This window comes from Astatotilapia calliptera, chromosome 22 (assembly GCF_964374335.1).
Source record: "Astatotilapia calliptera chromosome 22, fAstCal68.1, whole genome shotgun sequence".
In the NCBI taxonomy this organism is placed as follows: Eukaryota; Metazoa; Chordata; class Actinopteri; order Cichliformes; family Cichlidae; genus Astatotilapia; species Astatotilapia calliptera.
In genome coordinates this window covers 12,442,888-12,469,209 of record NC_137442.1, presented here as the reverse complement: position 1 = coordinate 12,469,209, position 26,322 = coordinate 12,442,888, and the positions used below count along the sequence as shown (strand labels likewise).

The 26,322-nt window shown below is 42.1% G+C and overlaps 1 protein-coding gene across 1 annotated transcript in view; it reads left to right on the top strand.

Moving 5' to 3' along the window:
- LOC113014370 (dolichyl-diphosphooligosaccharide--protein glycosyltransferase subunit STT3B) overlaps positions 1-26,322 on the top strand; it is a 104,401-nt gene that overhangs the window by 74,913 nt on the left and 3,166 nt on the right. The window contains exons 5-15 of the mRNA XM_026155846.2: positions 2,793-2,892; positions 4,521-4,619; positions 7,555-7,701; positions 13,292-13,340; positions 14,028-14,182; positions 16,435-16,646; positions 18,056-18,243; positions 19,015-19,186; positions 19,734-19,907; positions 22,271-22,384; positions 25,974-26,180. Of these exons, the coding sequence (XP_026011631.1) occupies positions 2,793-2,892; positions 4,521-4,619; positions 7,555-7,701; positions 13,292-13,340; positions 14,028-14,182; positions 16,435-16,646; positions 18,056-18,243; positions 19,015-19,186; positions 19,734-19,907; positions 22,271-22,384; positions 25,974-26,180 (1,617 nt within the window). The remainder of the gene's footprint in view (positions 1-2,792; positions 2,893-4,520; positions 4,620-7,554; positions 7,702-13,291; positions 13,341-14,027; positions 14,183-16,434; positions 16,647-18,055; positions 18,244-19,014; positions 19,187-19,733; positions 19,908-22,270; positions 22,385-25,973; positions 26,181-26,322) is intronic.

Here is a 26,322-nt window from a genome sequence, read left to right as displayed (position 1 = left end):
AGCTGGTGTACTCCCAGTCTGGAAAAATGTATCAGGAAGGGTATCCAGCGTAAAATCTTTGACAAATGAAGCATGTGGATCCATCCACTGTGGCAACCCCGAGGGAAACGTGGGAAGCAGCTGAAAGTATCAGTACAAATGATAGTGACCTCACTTTTTTGTGTTAATAACAATTAGGCCATTGGAATTTCTCCAGACTTCCGCTTCCACGCTTGTGGCCTGATTCTCTTATACCCAAAGCGGAAAAGCAAGTTTTTAAAAAAGTGTTGTTGTAACTTTGAGTCGTTAATGCATTTAAATAATGTTCTATTCAGAGCGATCAATATTTTAAACAGCCTGTTTTCATTAAGTTTAACCTGATGGAAGGAGGTGTATACTTGATTTATTTTATTTTTTTAAATTAACACGAGCAACATATGGACTTATTTTATTACCCTTTTCTTTAAAAAGGGGCACATTCAGGAGAGAGCAGCAGTCCTAATGAGCTGTTTAGAGCTACATTTTATTATAGCCGTAGCTGCTTAATACTTCAGGGAGATCAGTTAGTCTTGGTTCTATATTGTGTGGGAATATTGATTATTAAACACTCTTCCACATTATTCAAACTCCCACTCTGCATTATCTGTTTTCCTGACTCGGTCATGCTTATACAATTTGCTGGAGACGATGTTGCGATTGGTTCGAGCTAGCTGCTAGTGCTTCCTGGATGGTAATGTCATTGGCTTGACGGGCAGGGATGTAAACATCTGCTCAGCTGCTCAAAATAGACTTTGTAGCATCATCGTGACAAAATGGAGTGCCGGACATAACTGACACACACGTACATAATGTTGTGTTTGGCAAACACAGCAGACATGTTGCATTTGGTCGAGTCGAGTGCAGCAGCTAGCCTCTGTCACTGTGCTCCTACTGTGATGTTTACAATTAGTTCCCAGCCAGTCAGCAGCAGGGACTCGATTAGCCATCCTTGTGTCAACAGTGAAAACGATACTTAAATTGAAGTCATCTCTTGCATCCACATAAGTCACGGTCCGCCTGTTACTAATTGACTGTCAACATCTGAGTGAACAGATGCGAATGACTGCCAAAAGATAATTACACTTGCGAGGAACTTATTTAGAAATTTTCCTTTGGCTCTGTTTATTCATTGCGGGATATTATCCTTTATCAATTAGACATGACGCATGCTTATTTTTCCTGTGATTGTGAAAGTGTAATGAATGATCTTTTCAGCACATTTAACAGGTACAATGGGGGATCTCTCTCTCTCAAAAGCTGTTGTGAAACAGTTTGCATATGTTATTCTGATTCCTCCCTCTCTGCTCTCTTGGCCTCTTTCGAGGTTTCACATTCTGGCACGAACATGCTTTCACTTTTCCTCCGCCGCTCGCTCTGCTGTGCTTTCACTGTGTACTTTCACTTTTTCTCCATCATGTTCTGTCTAATGCTCTCACCATTTCCATTTGCCCTTTGCAAGTACAGGCAACTGAAAACTTGTCAGTGATGGGTTTTTTCTTTTTCTTTTCTTCTCTTCCCCACTTTTGGGGCCATAGTTTTATGGCCCCCACATCCACAGTTGTGAAACCCAGCAGACCTCAGAAACTGTATAATTTTAGTAGCGCTTTTAAAGTTATTGGTGCATCTAACATGTAAAGTATTACTGCCAGCCTTTTATTGAATCTGTATATGTCTGTTTTTCTTTTTACAGCAGTGTGCCTGCATTTAATAGTGAAGCAGCAGTAAAGACTATTTTATATCTGTTGAATTAGTCTGTTCAGGTTTTGGTTGGTCAGAGGATCCAAGGCAGTAATAGTCATTGCCTCGAGCTCAGAGACGCTGCAATGGCATTTTTTACGGTTTTGGTTGACATTATATAGAGTGAGCCATTAGCTGATTGTAATTGATGACAAAAGTAAATGCTTTTTGCAACAGTTGATTATGACTACTTCTGTTTGAAGCTAGTGAGGAAACGTGAGGTTAAGTGGTTTGAACAGTTTGAATTAACACAACAGATTGAATGTTGCCAGATGTTTAACATTCATTTGGGGGTTCCAACACTGTTGCAGAGGAAAACGTAGCCTACATGAGCCATTTTAATGCTTCTAGTTCTATGACTGCACAGTTTTGCCTTTCTATTAGAGATAGGATTTTACACTAGACAGCTGGTTGCATTGTTCTTTGTTTTTCCTGTTTCTACACAAGCACCGACTCTCACAGCAACACACAGGCTGTATTGGTGTGACACCCGGCAGTTGTTAGTATTCTTCAGATTTTGCTGTTTAGTGATGGTTGCCAAGCAGCTTGTAGACACATGACTGTCACCTTCTGGTGCCAGTGTCATATGTCATGTCATATGAAATCCAAGCACTCGTAAAAATGTGTTTTTCTTTCTTTTTCTTTCCTTCAATTTTTTAATGACTTAATGAGCATTGAAGTCTTAAACATACCTATATTACAGTTTCCTATATTCAGTTACTTTATGCAAAGACAGACTTTTCGGTCCAGTTAAAGGGAAAAAAGAGATAATTTAGAGCGTGGTTACCTTTTGATTGGCATGTTATGAGAATAGTGTCCTTGCTTTCAAAGTTAAACACACCCGCTCGCTGACGATCAGCTTTAAGCGCCAAACAGTGACAATGAAAATGCCAAACATGAGACCACAAAGCAATACATGACAAAATCATTGGTACCTCCGTGTTTTACATGGGCACCACCCGGGCACCACCCACTCACAAAAAACTGAGTAATGATGAATGTCCGTTTACTGACATGTCTGTGTATTTGTGTTCTAGGTGTCGGCGTGGGGAGGTTACGTGTTTATTATCAACCTGATCCCGCTGCATGTGTTTGTGCTGCTCCTGATGCAACGCTACAGTAGGAGAGTCTATATCGGTAAGATGGTCACACACGCCAAACATGAGCACAGAGCGTGCGAGCACTCGCGCGAGACGACAACTTTCACCGTGCGGCTTGATATTTAAAACTCGCCCACATACCCGACTCTGTATTGGAGACTCGCTCGTGTTTTTAGATCTTCTCTCATTAGAATATGAATGTGGGAACTATACAGGAAAACGACCGCTCATGCACACATAGAATAGAATAGAATTCAACTTTATTGTCATTGCACATGCACAGGTACAGGGCAACGAAATGCAGTTTGCATCCATCCAGAAGTGCTTTAGTGATATAGATATATTACAATATATATTAGCAATAATATAGATATGTGAGTATATTACAGAAATACATGCATACACACATGCATCTCACAACATGGCTGCCCGAGCATTTGACCCTGAAACAAGCTCAAATGCCCAGTCACGCCTGTGCCCGTCTCTCACAACAGCAAGCATCATCAGCAGACATCTATACACCCACGCACCACTTAGCAGTAAATGTATCCACCTGCTACCTGATCCTCTTTATTCTTTATTTATTTTTCTATTCTTTGCATATACCGGAGGTAGAGAACCGGTGAAGTGGGTAGGCTTGTTATCCCACAGATAACATCCGAGTTTCACGAATGCATGTGGTGGCTCCAGCACGTTATCCGTTGCCTCGGAGAACCCTCCACCGTCCTCAGCTCGGGATGAATTCACAGCAGACGCCACTATTGTGGTCAAGATAAATGATACCATGTCAAGTATCATCTCTGCATGATTATATGTTGTACTCACTGTAACTGGTAAGCACAGTCTTTGAGAGCACTGAAAATAAATTATCGCCTCTTCACCGTAAGAGGGCTTTGACCTACCTTTGCTCCTACAACAATTAAACTCTGCTTGGTGAAGCAGGGCTGTTAGAGGAGCTGGAAAAATTTCTACAGTCTTCCCTGTTCCTCAAGAATAGCTGCCTCATTCATCATGCCGCTTTTCGTAGTAAATGAAAGATGGGGAAATATATTTGTAGACTTATTCCGATGACAGAAAAAGACACCTGCTCTATTCCTTACCGCCTCTTTTCAGAGTCAGGTGTTGTTCAACTGCAATGAAGGAACACATAAAAAAAAAGCAGGGAGGTTTAAAAAAAAGAAAGAAAATCCTAGTTTAATAAAATGCCTCGTAGCCTGTTCCCTCGCAATTCGTCTCTGTCTGTCATGAGTCAATAGCAGATGTGTGGAGAGAAAAAAAAGATCGCTGAGGGCGGTCAGAGCTACTTCAAAAACGAGGCACACTCTTCAGGAAGAGTATGAAATCTTAATTAAAGTGGTGCATCTGCGAATTGGTTTCCTGAAGCTACAATGGTGGGAGTTGCACTGTTCTCAGCACTGTCATCTCACTTCGGGCCTCCCGACCACACCGCGCCGGGCCAACTCCCATTTTCTCAGTAAATGACATTGGATTAGGTATTTTGTATTTGCTCCCTCTGAGGTACAACAGTGAAAATCAATAGACTTTAAATACCCCTACCGAAGTTGATTTCCCTCAGTCGAACCCAAATTGTGCTTTTTTTTTTTTTCTTAGTGTCGTTTTATTTTAATGATTTTACCTGTTTCTCCGCTGTTCTCCTCTCTACAGCTTACAGCACTTTCTACATTGTGGGCCTCATACTGTCCATGCAGGTCCCTTTCGTCGGCTTCCAGCCAATCAGGACGAGTGAGCACATGGCTGCTGCTGGTAAGTCTCATCCTCTGTACCTGCAGTATGAATGATCCTCTATTCAGCCTGGAACAACAGGTTCCCCTTTACAAAGCTCAAGCCACCTGATGATGAAGTCAGCAGTATTTGGAAGATACTGCTGCTCTTTATTCCAAATTTATGACTCCCTCATAAACAGATGTCACAAATACATGAAGGTAAAAGCATATTTCTCTTTATCCTACCTAAAGCAGGAACAAGCAGTTATTTGTGCTAACAGCTGATCTAATCAGTATGTTTATATTGACTGAACAAATGTTCAGACTGTTCCCTTTAACTCGGATAAAACACTTCAGTTATTATGTGCCTTGAATTTCAATAGAGTAGTTTGGAGACCAACACTGTGTGAAATGTGGTTGAATAAAATAATTGAGCAATATATCTCTCAGGACCTTGCTCATCATATGGACGCATTGCAGAAATAATTCAAAGCTGTTATTTCAACTCTGTCTGCTGTGACTGTCAGGGAATTTCTGCCACAACCATAGACTGTAAATAAGAGATGGATGTAGCCACCATGACATCACCTGTTAGTTAGTGATATCCCATTTTAACGCCTCAGACTGAGCATTATGCCCATTGCAATCTTGGAGTTATGAAACCAGAGGTGATGAGTGAGTAAGCCGGCTGCTCCCTTGTGTCCCAAGGGGTCACCACAGGGAATGGATCCGATATCTGATTTGGCACAGATTTTATTCCAGATGCCCTTCCTGATGTAACTCTCCCCGTTATCTGTGCTTGGCACCTGCACAAGGAATACACTAGTCTATGTCCTGAGGCTGGGTTTGTCTCCCCCCTCTTGGGCTTACCCCATCTTTCACTTCCAAATGTGATAACCTTTACAACAGTGCTGAATCAAAACCTGAAGAAATGCGCTCATAAGTTAGTGACCTGCCACTCACAAAGTAGCCATAGCATGAAACATGCCCTACTTTATCATATTTTACCCTAAATAGGACCATAATTTGCAAGTTGAATATCATTCTGTATAAAATGGTGCTTTTCTGCTCGAGCACTCAAATCACTTTGTACAACGTACTTCACCCATTCACGTAAGCACTTTTTTCTACCTGCTTTCTATCTAACATTCACTCTCAGATGAATGCATCTGAAGTTCAATCATTCTGATTAGTAGATGACCTGCTGTGCCTCCTGAGCTACAGCCAATTAAATAAGATTTGAACCCAGTGTTTAAGGCCTGGAATTTCACTTCAAGTCACTTCATCTGGATTTAAATAGCACCAAATCACAACAGCAGTTGCCTCAAGGTGCTTTATATTGTAATGTAGAGACCCTACAATAATACAGGGGAAAAAACAACAATCAGGTGGCCCCTTTTAAGAAAGAATTTGGCGACACTGGGAAAGAAAAACTCCCTGTTAACAGGAAGAAACTGTCCTTCCTTCAGACAGAAGCAGGCTCAGGTTGGTTGTGTGTGTGATGAGAAAGGCATCAGGAAAACTATAAAGTGAGCTAAAGAATTGTTTTTTTACTAAACTTTTTAATCTTCTTTCTCCAGCAAGAGGTGTCGCCTCCTGCTGACAGTGAACGATATTGCAGGTTCATTTTCACTTACACACTTGTTTATAAACTCTGGCCACAAATGGAAAGTTAGGTCTTATTGCAGTTGTTTGTCTATTAAAGCTGGAACTGTGCAGGCTTGGTTGATGTCCAAAGCACCCTCTGGTGATTGCACATGCTCTAAGAGTGGTTGGCTGCTGCAGGAATTGAATCCCCTTGTGCCTACAGTGATAGTCACGCTCTGTCTGCAGGAGAACATTGGTACATCTATGAAATGGATATGGGTAAGCACCTACATGCCACCCATATGGGCTTAGCTCTTTAAGCACTGTTCATTTTGGCTTGTGGGTAGCTTATTAAAGCTTGTTGAGTATTGTCTCTCAAGTGTGAGCCCCATCTGCTTGCTGACAGCATGGATGGGTGCGTACATATGTGCACGATTCATTTACGTTGTTGGCAGCTTTAAGAAGATGAGCGGAGGCCTTTTGGAGAATTCACTTAACGCCACAGCAGGTAGGTGTACTCTGAAGTGTCCCTGTTTTCCTGGATCTCTCCAACACAAACAGCATTACGAGAGGCTTTGAAGAATGCACCATCAAAAATCATCTCTGCCTCTCTGCGTTTTTGGCTCCCCGCTCGCTCTCAAAGAGCAAGTGTGGTTTTATGTCGCTCTGGGTAGCAGCTGCTCAGAACATCTGGTGGTAGCATTCACGGAGCACAGTGGGAGGCAGGAAGAGAGTGACAGAGCAATGGACCTGTCGGTACCGCTGAGATGTCGGCCCCTGAGGCAGGAAAGCAGAGTGGCATGGTGTGACAAGCGTGTTAGCGTCATGGCGGCACTCCAGGAGACAGGCAGGGGCTTAACCTTGGAAATGGGTGAGACCTGCTGTAGGCGATCGCTGAGGGTGGAGAAAAGCAGGGAAATATCACAGAAGGTTTGTTGAAAGGTGGTAGGTGATGAAAAAGGAGCGGGGGGGGATAACAGGATCTTTTCACGCTTTTCAATTTTTTTATATCAAATTTGCCAAACACAGGCACGCTGGGGAAAAACAGCTCAAAAAAATGACAGAGGAAGGAAACGGGAAAAGCAAGTATAACCTAAGGGGCTGAAAAAGAATGACGAGACAATAAAAGGAGAAAGGTTTATTTACACACATTTGTTCCATGCATTTGAAATATGCTGTCCAGCAATATTCGTCTTTCACATCTACGTGAGTAGCCAGCAGGGCTGTTGTTGAGTGCTTTATGGGTATACTGTTTAAAATCACAGTGCTTCTCGACCGTGTAAGCTTGCTTTGCTCCCTGCAGAATGCAGCATCAGTAGGAACCTCCTCAAATATTCAGTGTGAGTTTCCTCTGTATGTTGGCTCACGTTCTTCTGTCTTTTTCTCAGGTGTGTTTGCACTCCTCCAAGCCTATGCGTTCCTGCAGTACCTAAAGGACAGGCTGACCAGACAGGAATTCCAGACACTGTTTTTCCTCGGAGTCTCTCTCGCTGCTGGTGTGGTCTTCCTCACAGTGATCTATCTCACATACACAGGTCTGTATGTCCTGATGCACATGCTGCTTCCATACATCGTAAGCAGTGTCATTTGTTTGTTTTCAGTTCTCAGAGGGTTTTTTTTTTTAATCATCTTAAAGGGTAAAGTGTGTAAAATACCACTACTAGATGTGAGCAGTCAATTCTGTTTTCTTACCACTTCCATTTCAACTGCATAATCCCAGCTGCAGTAGGACCTGATCATTGTTTATCTACACTGAGAGTAGGCTGTCAGTCTGCTGTTTACCTCAGCTGTCAATATACTTTGTTTCCACATCTAATTACTTTGGAGGCTCTAAAACTTTGTGTTGAAAGCTGATACAAGTCAATGAGTCAGTGACGCTGACTTCCATCTGACAGCAATACTGAGGTTAGTTGTCGAGGATATGCTGAGTGGGGTAAGGAAAGCTGTTTATGTTGTGTTACCTGCTGTTAGTGAAACTTTCTTTGAAGTGACTCGGCCACTTGTAAGAATGTAGTCACGCTGTTTTATTGGAGGGAAAGTGTGATATTTTTTTTCCCCCCTTTTTTCCCAGGACACTCGAGCCTAACATTAGCTAGCATAATGTAGTTGTGGCAATGTGGTAATCAATAAGCATGTTTATGCACATTTTCATGTGTTAGTCCTGACTTAAGTTGAGGAGATTAAGTTTGAGGTGAGGAGGAAGAGGAGGGGAAATGAGGAAGGAAATGGAGCAGCGGTGGACAATTGGAAAAACGCAATGACAACGAGATGATAAAATATACAGGTGTAAATGTTGAATGGTTGCATGTAGTTTGAAAGAGTTGTCTGTGATCTTGAAATTAACTTAAAAGGAGTAATACATGGTGGCTGGTCTCTAACCACAAACATAAAATGCAGTTAGGCAGAACGGCGTCGTCCATCACAGCCACTGTATTCAAGATGGCCTCCACAAACTAGCGCCCACTCTTTTTGAAGACATAATTATACACTCATCAATTTATGTTTGTAAGTACATTGTTCTTTTTTTTTTCCTTTTAAATAAATTCTCAAAGTACTGACTGCACCTTATTCTTAGTAGTCAGATTTGTCAGATTTTTGCTTTCAGCTTCACTTTTAACAGTTTTATAAAATCAGCCAGAGCTAGCAAATTCAATCATGAGCTTTTAGTTTGGGAACAGTTTGAGAAGGTACAACTATTTTAATCATTTTAGCATGGCTTCAAGTTTACCAGCAGAATAAACAGTGTTCACAGCTGAGCATTGGTTAAACGTGCTTCCCACCCAGTCTAACAAATACAAAGATCCTCTTTGTTGAGAAATGAGTCTTAGAAAAAAATGCAAATCAAACACAGATGGATGGTAGGTGCACTTACGTGGCAAGATTGGTTGAGAGACGGTCAGATAACTTCATAGCTGATGATTACTTTCTAATAAGACAAAGTGGAGGATGATAATGTTTTCATCCTGTGAAAAAAAAACCACGACTAGGGCTGCCACAAACGATTATTTTGGTAGTTGACTAGTCACCGATTATCTTTGCGATTAGTCGACTAATCAGATTCTGCATCCATTGGACATAAAACATACAGCTTATTGCACCAGCATGCATCTGCTCTTATATAACTATCATTAGCTTATAGCTTGGAGTGTTTAAGGTATGTGCTAACTAAAAATAAAGACAAGATGACAGTTTATTAAATTTTAATGAAATTTGCAGATTGTTTCGGTGGAGCATCTCACACTTCTGATAATCAGTTGCCTGCCTGACGTTTATTCAGCTGTGTAAAAACTTTAATCTCAGCCAAACCGATTTACTCAGGAACAAATAAAATACAGAAAAAAAAACAAACAATAACATTTTTAAGTTATCTAAGTGACTTATATATCATGTTTAACCTGAGTAGTGAAAGACAGTGGTGGGTTTGAAAACGATTTGCCGGGAGTCCGGTGTTCTCACGGGAGCTATCGAGCTGGTGGGTAACAGACGTCTCCGAAAACGTCGGAGCGCTTTTGAAAATATGTGGTGTCCTGATAAACTGAGCAGATATTTGAGGTTTACACAGCTACATTCTCGCCTGAAAATATGTTAAACTTTATTTTGTGACCCAGAAAGAATAATAAGAGTAATATTAAAACTAACTAGCTGCGCCATTGTTGACAAGTGCGCTGGGCTGCGCTATGAATTATGGGACACAGCTTCTTCTTCGGGGTTTAACGGCAGCTGGCATCCTTGTACATGCAGTGCTGCCATCTCCTGTTTCAGTCCGTTATTACACTCTTAAATCCTGCTACTTATTCCTGCAGCTTTTGGGATCTTACAAAGCTTCAAACGATGCGTCGACTATTAAATTAGTCGTCGACGATTTTAATAGTTGACGTAATCGTGTCTAGTCGACTAATCGTGGCAGCCCTAGTTGAGATTTGTTGGGCAGCTAGCCTTTTGTGAAAGGAACCATTAACTAAATTTCAATGTTGATCCAGATCTGGGATTTCTGCCATTCTGCATTTTGTTTTCTTCTTTTAGCCAAAAGTTAGAGCGCTCCTAGTCTATTCCCCGATGATCTAACCTCCGGGCCTCTCCATCGGGTTTTTAACTCGCGCTCGTGTTTGTCAGAAAATGAAACCTGGAAGGCAAATGATAAACAAATATAAACTGATATGATTGCTGCAGCTTTGCTGTTAGAGAAAATTTGTGGAGGCTTGTGCTCCACCATGTGAACTGCTGTTTTTGATTGTGCCGGTTGGACCCCAGCGCGTGCAGCCAGCTGGTCAAACTTTATCCTTGTTGATGTTTTGCCCATTATTTTCAGTTTGTGGCCAAAGGGCTCGAGTTTCAGACGGTTTAAAACGTTGCCTTCTTGCTGTTTATTTATTGATTTTTCTTTCTTTTTTCTTTCCCCCCCTTTTTGTCTCCTGCTGAAGGGTTTGGGTTTAAGAGCACAATTCGGCTGACTGATTAGACTTTAAAGGCCACATAAGTCTTTTACCGTCATATTTTAAAAGCATTAAGATATGGAGAATTTGGTACACAACAGCCCACCGAGGAAACTTTAAAACGATGTAATCTCACTGGATTTTCCGCCTGTATCGTGTGTGTTGCTTCAAACTGGCCTCATATGTTGTTAACTGATCAAATACAGAGTTGCTCGTAAGCGAATTTAATATGTATTTATTACATGACTGTCTACTTCAAAGTGCTTACAGATCAAGTCCATCTGTCAGAGAGTCTCACATTAAGATCTTTAAGTAGGCCTTCCACTGTCTTCTCTAAATATCCAGATGTTGCCGAGTTCACCATTATGCGTGGGTATTTACCAAACCTCTTGATCCTTCCTGTTTCAAAGGCCCCTTTGACCTCATCTTGCATCTTTACAGATAAGTTTTCCGAATTCTAGAGCCCAACTTTGAAGATTCATTTTGGCAGACCCGCATCAGGTCATAGAGAGAGCACGAAAGAGTTTTCTCATCTTTGATGTGGTTTATCGAGGCGATTTCCCATAAACGTGACCTCAGTGAGACTTTTTTCCAAAACAAACTTTGCTGCAAGTAAAAAAAACAAGACATCTCTTTACTGCAAGATTTTCAAACTTGTGAAGGACATCTATGTAATGGAGAAATGTGCTCTCTCTCGCTCTCTCTCTCCTGCTGAATCTTAAAGGAAATCAATGTTGTGGGATTTTTTTTGTTTTGGAAATTACCGTAACTGTTTCTTGTCATCACTTTTATTTCCTTTTTAGTTTATGTTCATTCGTCCATCCATGAAGCGTATCCCAGCTGTCATAGGGAGCGAGGGGGGGACCAGTCTATTGCAGGGCTAACACATAGAGACAGACAAGCAGTCACACTCACATTCACATATAAGGGCAATTTAGAATAATCAGTTAACCTAACTCCACTAACTGCATGTCTTTGGACTGTGGGAGGAAGCCAGAGTACTCACACAAATGCAGAAAGGCCCAGGCCAGATGTTGGAGTTGAACTCAGCACCCTCTTGCTGCGAGGTAACAGTGCCAGCACCAGTTTATGTTCATATACAAGTAATAATATGAGGATAATAAAATGTATGAATAACTTAACTGCTTGATTTGTGAAAGAAATGGCATAGAAATGGTCTACATCTGTTATTGAAACTGTAGATGTGAGCCCCTGGAAATAGCTGACTATACAAAATGACTATTTCCTTAACGGTTATTTCAGATATCTTTAAATTAAAGCTAAGAGTCTCGTCTTGATTGCCATATTCCTGCAAATTATCTAGACTCCTCTGTCCTCTGGCTTGTACTAAGAGCAAAGACACGATGGCACATTATAGCCGACATAATGCTGGCATGCTTGGACTGTTAGGACCTTCCTGCCTTAGAATTGATTGGCCTCTCATATGGATGCAGAATCCCAGTCTCCTGAGGATAATTGCTTCATCTAATAAATGCTGTGATCTGTCTCCCATCTAAATGGAGCTGTGGGAGTTGAAGACAGTTTTTGAGGTGAGACTGCGCATGTCTCACTCCTCTGGTCTGTCAGGACATCCCCACTCCCCTCAAGTCTGCAGCATTATACCCGTGTGGGTTTTCTCTGTATCTTTAACTCGGAGCCAAGCATCGATTGATTAAATCAGTGTCATCCTTTAAATCAGCTCTCAGTAAAACACCATCTTTCTCTTGCCTGCATTCGTTAAGAGCTTTGTTCAGAGTTTTATAGATTAAACACGTTTTTCATATTATCTTTTAAAGAGCAGCACAGGACATGTCACAGCCGTATGTTGGTACAACATGACACAAAATCTAGAAATATGTAAGAGTTTTAGCTCCCCCCCCTGTGAGAGCCTACAACAGCCCGCGAGCAACAGTTCAGCTGAAATGTATTTCAGATCAAAGCTCAACCAAAATAAGACATTTGTATGCGCACATAAAATACCCTGTGCGGCTTAATTTGCAGCCTAAACGGTTTCAGTTACATTCATAAACAAGTCAATTCCAGTAATTAAGTAACATCAGCTGAATATATTCTCAGCACTGACACATTCTCCACTGAGAGCTTTCTGGGTTTTGAACTACAGTTGGCAGAAAGTTTAGTTGTAATGTTGATTTAACTAAGTGATAACAAAGAAATGAATGCAAAAATGACCAATAATGACAAAAAAAAAAGAACATCTTTAGCTGTCAAGAGACATCCAGTGGAAGTTTATGATGTAATGATTTTATGACTTGGTTCGGTCTGATTTGTTCTGAAATACGGTGAAAACCCAACTGAGATTTTCACGGCTTTAATGCTAGCAGTATATTCTACTCGTCATTCTTGTTATCCTCGGGCAGTCTGTGCTACAGATTTCCAGGCCAGTAGGTTGGATTATATATATTTTTTCTTTGTATTTATTGAGAGCTGCACACTTGGGCAGAGTTCGCCCTATAAATAATTACATATTGTTGCAACAAAGGGGAGGCAAATTAAAGTTTCTGTTATATTTTTGTTCCTCACAATGACGTGCTGTAACAAACAACTTTAATCTCGCTCGTCTTTATATTAACCCCTCCGAACCCCCAGTTGCAGTCCTCGTATTTCACGTCTGAAATGGAAAGCATTTAAAGATGAGCCTCTCTTTATTGATCGTCTTTTTTTCTGCCTCTAGGATACATTGCTCCGTGGAGTGGTCGTTTCTACTCTCTCTGGGACACCGGGTAAGCTCTGCTGACCTTCACACTCTCGCTGTCGATGGGACGCTTGTTCAGCCGTGTGTGTGTGTGTGTGTGTGTCCTGAGATGGATATTACCCCCCACCCTTCCCCTCTCAACATCCCAGAGGGGAAAACTGTAGAGCACAAGCTGTGTTGAAGTATTGTCTTACTCCCAAAAAGCACCAGGCAGTGCTATGTTTTCCAAACGCTCCGCAGTGTGTTTGATATTTCCGAATCAATGCCCCCCCCCTCCCAAATACCCCAGTTTGCTGACTAAAGCAGTAACTGATGCCTCCCCCTTCCTTTCCTTCGGAGGCTGATACTAATTCCTTAATGTGCTGTGTGTTGTTTCTTTCCCAGCTGTAATAACAAAACACTTGAGAGAGAAATATTTAAGATTGTACAGAAAGTGCTGTGTAAAAGCCCATTAGGAATAAACAGGGAACACACAGATCAGAAACTACTAACAGAAAAGTACATTACTCATCAGTAGTGCTAAATTTCTTCATATTTTACCATAAGCATGTGGGGGAGCAAAATTACCCCCCGACCACACTCATAATTCTTGAGTTAATCAGGAGGATCTATTGTATAATTTGTCTCAACACTCCCAAAGCATTCAGCTCGACATGAATTACATGTCTCTTCCCTCCTTCCGATTTCTCCCCTCCTGCCTTATTCCTACATGCAGCTACGCTAAGATCCACATCCCCATCATAGCGTCGGTGTCGGAGCACCAGCCGACGACGTGGGTGTCCTTCTTCTTTGACCTCCACATCCTGGTCTGCACCTTCCCAGCGGGCCTCTGGTTCTGCATCAAGAACATCAACGATGAACGCGTGTTTGGTAGGGGTCTTAAATGAATGAAAACAGGATTTTTCTCTGTGGTGTGGAGAATGAGGAGTGATCCAGTATGTTATAAACCACCACAAATGTTTTTGTTTTGTTGTTTAAGTCGTTTAAACCTCTTTAATCTAGACACAGTGATGCTGTCCGTGTTCAGACTAAAACATCTCAACCACTATTTAGTGACTGGCCCTGAAATTTTATGCAGACACTCCTGGAGTCACCTGACTTTTAGTGCCCCCACTAACTTTTTATTTTATATCTTAATGAGGTTCGCTTGTGTATTTTTAAATGAATAGTCTCTATAAAAGAATTTCCATTCATCGTTTTATCGTCTTCATCACATTAAATTTGAAATGTGTAAAGATGGAGGTTACTCTCTTTACTTGCTTTCTTGTCTTCAGTATGTTTTATCTAACAAGGGTGAAAAAAGCTGCAAAACTCATTTAAAGATGTGCAGTTCTGAGACTTAGATGAAGCCTATTAGAGAGCTAGTCAGGACCCACCTACCAGTAAGCAGAAACACCCCTAAAAATGGGCAATGTTGAACCCTAATATGGTTCAAATGGGTGTTGATTTTTAAAGAGGCTGCTTTAGGGTTGGAGAATTTAACAGTTTATGCAGCCAGCCTCATCGGGCCCTTTCAGGAACCTTTTATTTGCTGTTTTTTCACCCTACTTATCCATCATTGGCATCTTCAAGTTAAAAATTTATAGAAAACAGACAAACCTGTGTGCAATGGACAATGGACTTTTGTCGTGAAGACGGAGCTGAGCGGAAAGACGAAGCTTTCTTTTACTAGTTGGTTTACTAGCAGTCCAGACCCCTTCACCTGTGGTTATGATTTCCTAGTAATGACTGAAACTGAAAGAGGAAGTTGTCTAATGCAAGTAGCTGAAATTAATTTCCTCTGCAGGGTAGCAGGGCTCATCCTTAGAGATAAGGTAAGGAGCTCAGACATTCAGAGGGATCAAGGAGTAGATCCGCTGCTCCTGTGGTTGAAAGCAGCCAGTTGATATGTTTTGGGCATCTGGTTAGGGTGATTCCTGGGCGCCTGCCTTTGGAGGTGTTCTGGCTATGCCTCCAACCTGGGAGGAGACTCCAGGGTAAACTGAGAAACCACTTATGAGTTTATCTTTCTCATCTGCCCTGAGAATGCCTCGGGATCCCCCAGGAGGAAGTGGAAAGTATGGCTGGGGAGAAGGATGTTAAAATCCCCTAGTCTGCTGCCACGACAACCTGATGTTGGATATGCCACAGACAGATGGTTATTGTTGTCAGTGATATAATGGTGAAATTCCACCTGCTTTTAGCAGCACATAGATGCATTTTAAGCTCGGTAATTGGATGCTTCTTATTGAAACCCACCTAAGAAGTCATTTATCCTGTCATGTATAGAGCTTCTACGTTTGACTTTTCAGTGACGAACCAGGTATTTTCTAATTTGTCTTGAGAAATTTAACAACCGATAATTCAACCAGGAGGTTGCTGCCCATCGCAGCCTTAAATTCTCCAACAGTCAGGCCTGTAATATTGTCTATGGAGCAAATAAATAGGTATTTCAGAGCCAGGGATTCCTGAAATAGCTCCTCTGTCATACCTGATTCATTGTCAGCTGGGATTAGCTCTTGAATTAATAATGGTTCTGTTTTTAGTGGAGTTTATTTGATCATCTGTGATTAAAATGCATGATTTATATAAAATAAAAATAAAAATGGGTAGAATGTCGTGACTAGCAGACTGGTCTGTGGACAGTGCATCCTTTCTCGAGTAGCTTTAAGCACTCTCAGCTTTGAAAAAGCCTGAAATAATGAGATTGAACTTCTTTATACAGCAGCTTAAATAAAACTTAGGGTTAGACAGCCAAGATGGAGGGCAAGGAACCCTTCAGTGCTGGAAACAAAGTCCTTCAGCAGCCCGTTTCTCCCACAGACTTAATTAGCCAATTACAGGTATTGATTAGCCACACACCTGTTGAGCCGGGTCGGTGCTTTTCAAGGACAAAGAACAGCCAGTGCTCCTCTATTCAGGGTTTTAGATCTGCAGTGCTAACATAGACTGATTATTCAGTGTTACTCTAACAACTCAATTTCTCTTTCCGTGTCTTTATCTGCCTCCAACACCGACTCATTTTGTCTCTTTTATATTCACGCCGTCTTTCTCCTTGTCTCACCTTTGTCGACTTTGCTTTCCTTATTCTCGGTTTTTTAACTTTCTGTCAACCACCGCCTTCTTTGTCTCCTGCCTTCCAGTGGCTCTCTATGCCATCAGTGCAGTCTATTTTGCCGGCGTGATGGTGCGTCTGATGCTGACTCTGACTCCGGTCGTCTGCATGCTGTCAGCCGTGGCTTTCTCCAGCGTCTTTGAGCATTACATGGGAGACGACACAAAGAGGGAGAAACCCCCTGCTGAGGACAGCAGCGACGAAGATGACAAGAGGAACTCCGGGAACCTCTACGACAAGGTCAAAGCACGGCAGAGAAACTGCTGAATTTACACTTCACTGATTTTCAGTATTGATAATGCTACACTTTGTTGATGTCATGTGACAGGTCAAGTTGCTGTGGGACTAAACTTTTGGCTGGGAAAAATGTAATAAAATGAACAAAGTGAAAAAGCTGTCAACAAGTGAACACCCGTGGGGTGTTTCACACTTTCGTGGTACCTTTTGGGGTTTGGATTCATCAGTTGTGTATTTGTCAGCTTCCCTCCTCACTCCCCACCAGTTTGGATAAACTGTGATTCAGCTGTGATTCAGCAGCAACTGTTTGATTCTGTTGCTATAATTTTAGCCGCCTTTGTTGAACGTTGAACTCTTTTCTGTAGTCACGGCTGAGGATGCGTCAGTTGCAGCCTGCCACGTAATTCCATCTTTCTTTTTTTGCTTTCTCCAAAACACCTCTCTCTTCTAGAGAGGTTTCTAAAATGCCTTTTTTATCTGAAACGACACACTTCATAAAAATACTGGCAAAATGGCAAATATCAAAGGTCGTCGGCCGAGTTTGCACACAGGTTTGGGAACATTGAATGACGTCAACACGTTTAGATCTGAAATTTGAGGTTTAAGCCCTTTTTGTGTTTCAGTTTTGTCCTTTGAATGTGTCATGGTTACATGTGGATACTTGATTAGTTAGCAGCTTAATTGAGATGTATTTATTCAGGTAGTCTAATTAAGACCACAGTCTCATTTAAAAGACAAACCTGTGAACAAATTACATGCATATCACATTGCATTTTGACCGCTCGCTGACACAAGGCACCAACAGGAGAAACAAGGGAAGAGCTTAAAATAGATTCGGCTTCTGGTGCAGTGGTTGGCCCCCTGTTGTTGTGTCTAGAATTTGCCCAAAGCTTCACTACTTACAAGTTATAAGGGGGTTGTAAGCTGCCAGAAATTGAAATTGGACTTCAATTCCTGACATCTCCTGGAAGTTTTCGGCACCGCTTCCAGATCCCCGTGGGCCCACTGCAATTTACAGCAACAGAAATCCCACTTTTCCTGCAGTGATGGGTTCAAAAGTTAATTTTCATGTCTATCATTCATGCTGTCCCTCTTTATTGAGTTTCAGCATGCAGTTTGGGTGTGAGAGGAAGCAACTGAAGGTGTTAATTTGGTACAAATCATCTCTGGTGCTTTTTTTTTTTTTTTTTTTTTTTTTTTACACTTCAGGTTTCTTGCTGCTCATCACAGGGATTTTCTCACATTTCTCACTGATATGTCTTCACACAGTAGAGGAAAAAAAGCTGAGGATACTCTAAAATACTTCTCTTATTAGTTCATTCAATAATTTATCACACTCAATAATTCAGATTTCTGGAAAGCTTCAGACTCGTTTGCCAACCCTCCTGATGGTGTTTTGTCTCCCCCTGCAGGCCGGCAAGGTGCGCAAACACGTGTCGGAGCAGGAGAAAGCAGAGGAGGGTTTGGGTCCAAATATCAAATCCATAGTCACCATGCTCATGTTGATGCTGCTCATGATGTTCGCCGTCCACTGCACGTGGGTCACCAGCAACGCCTACTCCAGCCCCAGCGTGGTGCTCGCCTCATACAACCACGACGGGTGAGAGCGCTCCGCCGTGCCGAACGCTGCGTACATGGATGTAAAGCAACTGCAAAGAGCAGAGCAATGCCTCCCATGATGCTTCATAATGAAGAAGGATGGGCTCCTCCACCTTGCATGCAAATTAGCACGTATGTGTGTTGTGCAGCAAGAGAGCCGAGCATATTTCACAAGGGGATTGGAGAAATAATGATATGTGAGGCCGTACCTGATTAACTTTTAATCTTCTAGGTCACAGTAAGCATCTCTTAGGTTACAAAAAGCTGATGTATTATTCTCTCAGACTCTTTACAGGCATAATTATTCTTTTAAAGCATTGAGGAGGAAATATTGGAGACCGAGACTAAGTGGTAGATGCAAGTTCTCATGCATATATTAATGGTACTACAGTAGTTCTCAGACAGTGGTTTAGCTATGCTGCTGGGAGCAGCGTGCCTGTCACTCTTTTTCTTGCACGTATACGCCCACACACACAGACACAGACGTAATATGATTACCATACCTGGAGCTAATTGGTTCCCTGGCTTCGTGTCTGCTCCCTCTGCGCGAGGTAAATTTAGGACGTGAACATTTAAAGTGCAAGGTGTTGTTTTTTTTTGTTTTTTTTAAACCCTCAGTTCATTATATATGGATGCTCTATTTTCAGCTGTTGTTGCCCTTCTGATTTAAAGTCCTAAATGAAATATTAATGGCTTCCTCAGCTATATGCCTGCCAACCAACGCGGTTACCTGTCAACCTTATTTTTTCTTTTTTTTTCTCCCCCTTGTTAGGACGCGTAACATCCTGGATGACTTCAGGGAGGCTTACTACTGGTTAAGACAGAATACTGATGAGCACGCACGTGTCATGTCCTGGTGGGACTACGGTTATCAGATAGCGGGCATGGCTAACAGGACCACTTTAGTGGACAATAACACGTGGAACAACAGTCACATAGCGCTGGTAAGGGCTGTTATCGTCTTTCTTGTCTTCATCTGTCTTCTTCCCCGTTTTGCTCGTGGATCAAAGCACGTGCAGAGAAATCAATGGTTTCTTCTCGCAGCTGCTGGATGATTAGCAAGCTCTTCACTTATTTATTTATTTCTTTTTAAATGTAATTGCCATATTGTATAAAACGGCCGCTTCCAACAAGCCAGATAATCTTGTTTCCTTAAACTTTTTCCTATTGAATTTACACTGTAGGGAGATTTCAGTTAATTGCTGTCAGATTCTGTGGGTTTGATTTATTCGTTTTTCCTCTCTGCTGCCAAATGTAGACAAATGTTTTTGCCTTTTAAAGCCCCTCTAGCTTTCTTCACTCTCACTTCCTACCCAATGCCTGTTGTCTCATCGGCATCTGTCCACAGGAAACGTCATCAGAGTATCATGCATCACGGATCTCCGTTTAACAGCTCTTTTGTCCCGCAGCTCTGCCGAAGCGTCGTCTCTTGTGAAACGGGTAAAGCTCAGTTAAAGGATAACTTCTCAATCGCCATCACTTTCTTTCTAGGTGGGGAAAGCCATGTCTTCCAATGAGAGTGCAGCCTACCAGATCATGAGGTCCCTGGACGTGGACTATGTGCTTATCATCTTCGGAGGTGTAATTGGTTACTCGGGCGACGATATTAACAAGTTCCTGTGGATGGTGAGGATTGCCGAGGGTGAGCACCCTAAGGACATCAGGGTGAGTGTAACACAGCAGCAGCGCCTGTAAATAGAGCTCGAGTTTTCTCTGAGAAGGAATGGAGCTGGACTTACACAGCAGTAAAATCAATGTTTCCTCTTACAAAAGTCAAGGTGCTTTTTCAAACCCTTCTCACCTGAACAGAAGCAAAGATTACTCATTGCATTGTTCAAAAACAAGACGTCAGCCAGGAAACCCTGAGATACACTCACAAGGTCCCTTATTCAGGACTTTCATAACAGCTGCTTTTTGTTATTGGAGCAGAAAATGGACCAGCGTACGTGCAGGGCTTTTCTGTTCTTTGACTGCTAATAGTCTCAGACTGCAAACCAGATTTTACCCATTTATACACACTTCCAGAGTGCTCTTTGTTAAGGGAGACTTACTGTGCTCATTTCCAACGCCACATTTTTATTCTCGAATAAGTGTGGCTGTGTGTGTTCCAGAGCTCTTGCACTGGGCCTTGGTGCCATCTACCATTTCATCCACTACCTGAAATGAGCTTTAACTCCTCTTGCTTCAGCACCAGCCTCTTTTCGTCATTTATCTTGGAATTGGGTGCCCCTCGTAAACAGCAGGTTAGCAGGGTTAGAGCTGTGTGTGTGTGAGATGAACAGATTAAGGATATCCGCTCTCACTGACATCATGAGGAGACGAGAGTAGAAAGTGGAAAGATGTTTAATACCCTGACCCCTGGCTGTCAGGAATGATCTGTAAATATACAAATTTATTGCAGGTAGTATGATGGAAAAAATGAATTTATAATAGAAAATAAGGAAAATGATAATAGATCTACTTTAATGAATACAACAAATTTGTTCTTTTGCATCATGGATATACAGATTTGGCATTTAGTGTCTTGTGGCAGAACATACTGACTGGAGGAAGTGCCGACTGAATCACAGGCCTTTTGATTGGTGGACACCACACTCTGCCTGTTCCTGAGCCATAGTCGTGCTGTTATATTAAAGCATTTTTCTTGTGAACTTGTATGGTCAGGATTTCATTTTTTAGCATTCTGTACTTTGCTGTTGTTGCTTCCCGACTTTCAAGGTTGTTTGGCTAATTTAGTTTTTAACCGAAGAGAGAATTGCATTTTGTTACCCTTGTAACTCCGATCCAGTTTGTATTCACGCTGAATTTTTACAAAGAAAGACGAGTAAACACGAGTTTCAAGGACAGTGACGCTATTGTGTTTCATCAATACTGCTGCATTGCAAATCAGCAGAAAATCCGGCAGCGGGACTGTGGAGGCGCCAGTTTTCAGGCTTCAGTCACACAGGCCGGCGGTCGACAACCACGGGGAGAAACAAAATAATTGTGTATTGCATGGTCAGTTTGTGAGTGGTTGTTGGCAGGCACTATGTGAAATTGGTCGCAAAGAGGGGTCTACATTGTAAACCACCGTGCGGCACCACCTTGGTTTGGTCACCTTTCTGCTGCAACCAGCGTGTATCGAGCGTAATTTTTATTTTGAGCGCAAACAGTTTCTAGTTTCACTACTGCTCTGCGAGTGTTTGCAGACCAGTTGGTGCCTTCAATTCAAACTGTGGGTGACCACGGCAATCTGCTAGATACCAAAGCAATCAAAAGGAGGACTCTTTGACAGCTGCTAACACGATCTCCAGGGTCCAATCGGGGAATACAGCGAGCCCGTCCCACTGAAACCCAAGTAACGTAGCAGAAGCTACTTTAGAGCTCTGTGTGGTCATAGTAGGGTCACCACAGCAGGCAGCAACCGTTTTCTTGACACAACCCCAAAGGGCGATTTGGGTCTTCAGCTGGAATTAAACCAGCAACTATGTGAAGCAAACGTGCAGACCACTATACCAGAACAATCTATGAAACAATTAAGCAGCAATTTAACTTGGATCAAGGTTGGAATTTTCCAGTTTAGAGGCATTTCTTATATTCTTCCTACTCCATTTAATTCAATAAGGCTGTGCTAATTGTATGAATGGCTTCAAGGAACAAACATGCTGAATATTACCTGGTTCCTCTTTAATGACAAAATACACAAAGTAGTGTATAAGCTGCGCACACATACTTGTGGTTAGGCATTGATTTTTGTGTGACTGTGGCTAGTTTAGTAGAAAATTTAGACTAATGCTGACAAAAATACATTAATTCCACAGTTATAGAGTTTGTGTGTTAGAGCTTTGAATCGTGCACTGAGATGAGTAGTTTTTAAAATGATGGCCAATTGATTACTTGAGCTGTTTAAGAGCAGTTTTTTCCCCTTTGCTGTCATTCAAATGCGTCCTCTCACCACTGCATCCATCTAGTGTGAACTTTCTACTCCTGATGCTACCTACTTTTGCCATCTGGTGATTTTTCTGGGCCCTCCTCTGTGTCTTCTTTAGGAGAGCGACTACTTCACTCCTCAGGGAGAGTTCAGAGTGGATAAGGCGGGTTCACCAACTCTGCTCAACTGCCTCATGTACAAGATGTCTTACTATCGCTTTGGTGAAATGCAGGTAAGAGGAGAAGTTCTCATTACTTCATCAGAAACTTTGCTTGTTTCTTAGAATTAGTTTTGTGTATGTGAGGACTTTTCAGGACAGAAGAGAAACCCTCCACTGAATCTTTCTGGAGTTAGGATCCACTTCACACTTACAAATGGATGAAATGATGAGCAGCTGCCACAATAAAGGAAAAACGTGTTGTATTTTATGCAACATGGAGCTTTATCAGGCAGTAACGAGCAGCTACCTCTGCCAAGCGTGTAAAAACGTCTCGCTTACAGTAAAAGGCTGACAGACGGGTGGAACGGGTCTTTAAGGAGGCGCCTTAGGGAGCTCCTGAAGTTTGTAGAGGGGTTGTCGGAGGGGAACGAGAGGCTGCGAGAGGAAATATGAAGGATTGGCAGAAGCTTTGAAATGCGCCACGGCTACTTCTGGCAGGTAGCAGAGGAGAGATGAGACGGATCCTTCATGCCAGGTGCTCACATCCCTACCGTACAATCGACGCTTCCGCCATCTGCGGACAAACAGCCAAAGCTCTGCATAGCTTAAAGTGCTGTTTCTGGGTTAATGGCATGGAGAAACCGAGGCACGGAAGGAGTAGGAGGAGGACAGGATGGAGAGATCCCAAAGACAGAAAAGTGTTAGAATAGCCGGAGCAGATTCCAGTTATGAAAACAAGATGTGACAAGTGTAAACTGAGGCTTGGAGGACACGAGGAAGAAGGCGATGAGCAGAGCGGAGGCAGCCATTCATGATTGTCGAGAATGCACTTTATAGTCATGGACCAATATTAAACTGTAATGCTGAGAATGCATAATAGAGAAGAGAATAGAACTCATGATGAAAAGAGAACCCATGGACTGGTTACTTTGAAGCCCCCAAACTAACTCATTTAGTTCCTTTTATATTAAAATGACAGGTTAAACCGCACTAATAAAAGCACATTAAGAGGCTAAGATCTTGTTGCTGCTGATATTCTATTATTTTAAAGTCTTTGTCCTGTGGAGCAGCCTGAGGAACAATTACAGGTTAGAACACAAAGTGAGGAAATTGGACAAGAAGGAAAAACAATGGCGGGAACCTAGATGGAGGCTTTTACTTTGAGAATAGAGTTGACATATTTTCGAGGGACACAGTAACAGTTGCAGAGTAAGGAGGATGAGCAATCAAGGGCCTTTTTAGAGCAGAATTACGGGGACGAGAGGTTTTATGCTGCTCGTGGAAAGTGTAATCAAACTCACTGTTTATCTTTCATAATCGAGTTTAAAATGTTTGCTCTCGTCTTTTTCTGTTCAGACCTAATTTAGTTTGAATCTGTAGAGCTGCTTTGTGCTGAGATGGATCAAAGGTGATGCTTTAGTAGTGGGTGGAGAGGCTCCTGCCTTCCGTTTCACTTTTATTTTAGGAAACTATTTGACATTTTGGGAAATTCACTTGCAGAAAGAGTAAGATGAGAACACTGATGCTATTCGTGGCTATTCAGTTAAAACGTGGACACTGCCAGCCTGCTTCTGTCTAGAAGTAACAGAATAGCAGCGATGGGGAGGAGTGGGTTTTAGTCATTAAGCAGCTTGTAGATAATTCAACCAAAGTCTCTCTCTGGAAGCGAGCCTTGCCACTGCATCTATCTTGGCACCGCCTCTGGGTAGTTGTTTTAAAGCATCTATGTAATTGTATAGTGTAGCCTCAACGGTTGAAATCACCAGGAAATAAAAATCCGCTTATATGCCTTAACAGATTTGCTGGCTTTGATCCAAAGTAAGCTTTAAATCTCTTAAGGTGTATTTCTATTACACGTGCTCAGTTTGTACACCTTGTTACAGCTTCAATCCTGAGTGATCAGTGATCACTACTCATTCCACCAGACCACTGAATAAATGCCATGCTGATTTACATTATAGCAAGAATAAGCCGGGAGAAAGTAAAAAGGTACACTCTGGCACATCTGTACCGCAGTAACACAAAGTCTTCTGCCAACACAGTGCACATCCCACAGGTTATTAAAGTGTTCAAACACAGTTGAATGCAGGACAAAATATGAGGAGCAAGTGATGGTGTACAAAAAATGATAAAGAAACACCACACTTATTAATGCCAGTAGCCTGAGGAGGCTGTGGTGCAGCTGTTTGAGACAAGGGTCTGCACTGTTGCGAGTCAGCAGCCTTCAAAGGTTTGTTTATATTGTGATGTCTAATCTGAACTTCATACATTTTGCCCCTGAAAAATGCTAAATGAATAATAAAATCCTAAAAACGTCAATAATTTATTTTCTCAAAACTACTAAAAATTAAAGGTAAACGTGCCTCGAAAAATAAAATGAAACTAAAATGAATAATCTCAGTTTGTAAACTAGAATGACAACAAATAAAATAATTTAAAAAACCATTAAAAATCAAAAACTATTATAACCAGCAATATGTTTGGCTAATGTATTCATTTTTTTATTGGTGTTTGGCTCTTTAGGAGCTGGGATGGCAGCTTCTATCGTGTCTTTGTTAACATGTGTTTGGTTTGACGTCATTTATATTTCCGTGACATAAATTCAGTTCAACTTGAAGGATTTCAGTTTGTCCTCTCAGCTGGTTTCTGCTTTCTAAGCAGCTTCGGTCCAGATGAAAATGACAACAGGTGAACTGAAGAGGCAACAACAAGACGACCCCCTCAGGAAAAGAAATGGTTTTGCAGGTGGTGGGCACAACTCCTGCTCTCTCATTGTCCCACCTGACTACGTTTTCTTTTCTTGTCACCTCTGATAGTAGGAGGTGGTGCCTGGTTGCACAGGTAGTCACATTCCTTTAGGATGTCGTGTTCACATGTGCTGTCACAAGAAGGCTCACTGTGTCTCCCTGCACAGTCTCAAGCGTGCGGTGGAGATGAGGAGAGGTGAGCAGGGCTGAAAAAAGCCTTCCCCCTAAGCAGGACCTAGATCTGCATCTCTGTGCAAGAAGGAACTAGAGGAATGCTACAAGATCCCTACACAATCCTCTCTAGTGGGCTGTTCATGTGCGTGCTTCTGACTGACCGGCACCATGCAGCTCAGTTGGCACTTGCCATTGTTGCCTGCAACAATTATCTGCGGAGAGACTAGGTCATCAGTGCCTGCCAGTTGTGGTATTCTCTGAATGCCAGTTGAGCTGCACTGTCTGTGATTACAGGACCCACTAAGGGACATCAGGCCCTTATGCCACCGTAGTACATGTATATCACAGCTTCATCAGAAATATGCACTTCAGTGGCCCACTAGAGGTCGATTTGTAGGGTTCTGGCAGTGCTTCTGTTCCTCCGCACATGAAGGAGCAGATACATGTTCTGCTTCCTTGGTCGATGCCCTTTTATGGGCAGCTCTCATGTGTTGGCCTGCCTCCTGGTATCTCCTCCACACTTGGCGAATCTTCTGTGGTCTAATTGTGTAACTAGTAGAGTGACAAGAACGACAGAAAAATCAGTCGAGAAGGAATTTGGGGTTGTTTTGTTGCCTCTCCAGTGTACCTCTTCCCACCTTCCTCTATAAGAAGACAAACAATTGCACTGCACAGTTTCATACGTTCCTGTCACTGATAGCTGCCAGAAAATCAGATAAATAAACCTGCTCGTCTCTCAGCTGGATTTTAGGACGCCGCCTGGCTTTGACCGGACACGTAACGTCGAGATCGGCAACAAGGACATTAAGTTCAAGTACCTGGAGGAGGCGTTCACTTCAGAGCACTGGCTGGTCAGGATCTACAAGGTGAAGGACCTGGAAAACAGAGAGCCGCTCGACCACAAGCTCCGTAGTGTCGTGCCCAAGCAGAAGTACACCTCCAAAAAGGTAACAACATAGAGCATGTGTTCATTCAGTCTTTTTATTTATTAATTCTTTAAATGTACAAAAAGTTGCTTAAAAAAATTAATTTAAATCCTACCAATTCTAATATTTACAGATGTTTTCTTTTTATTTCGACCTCATTTCT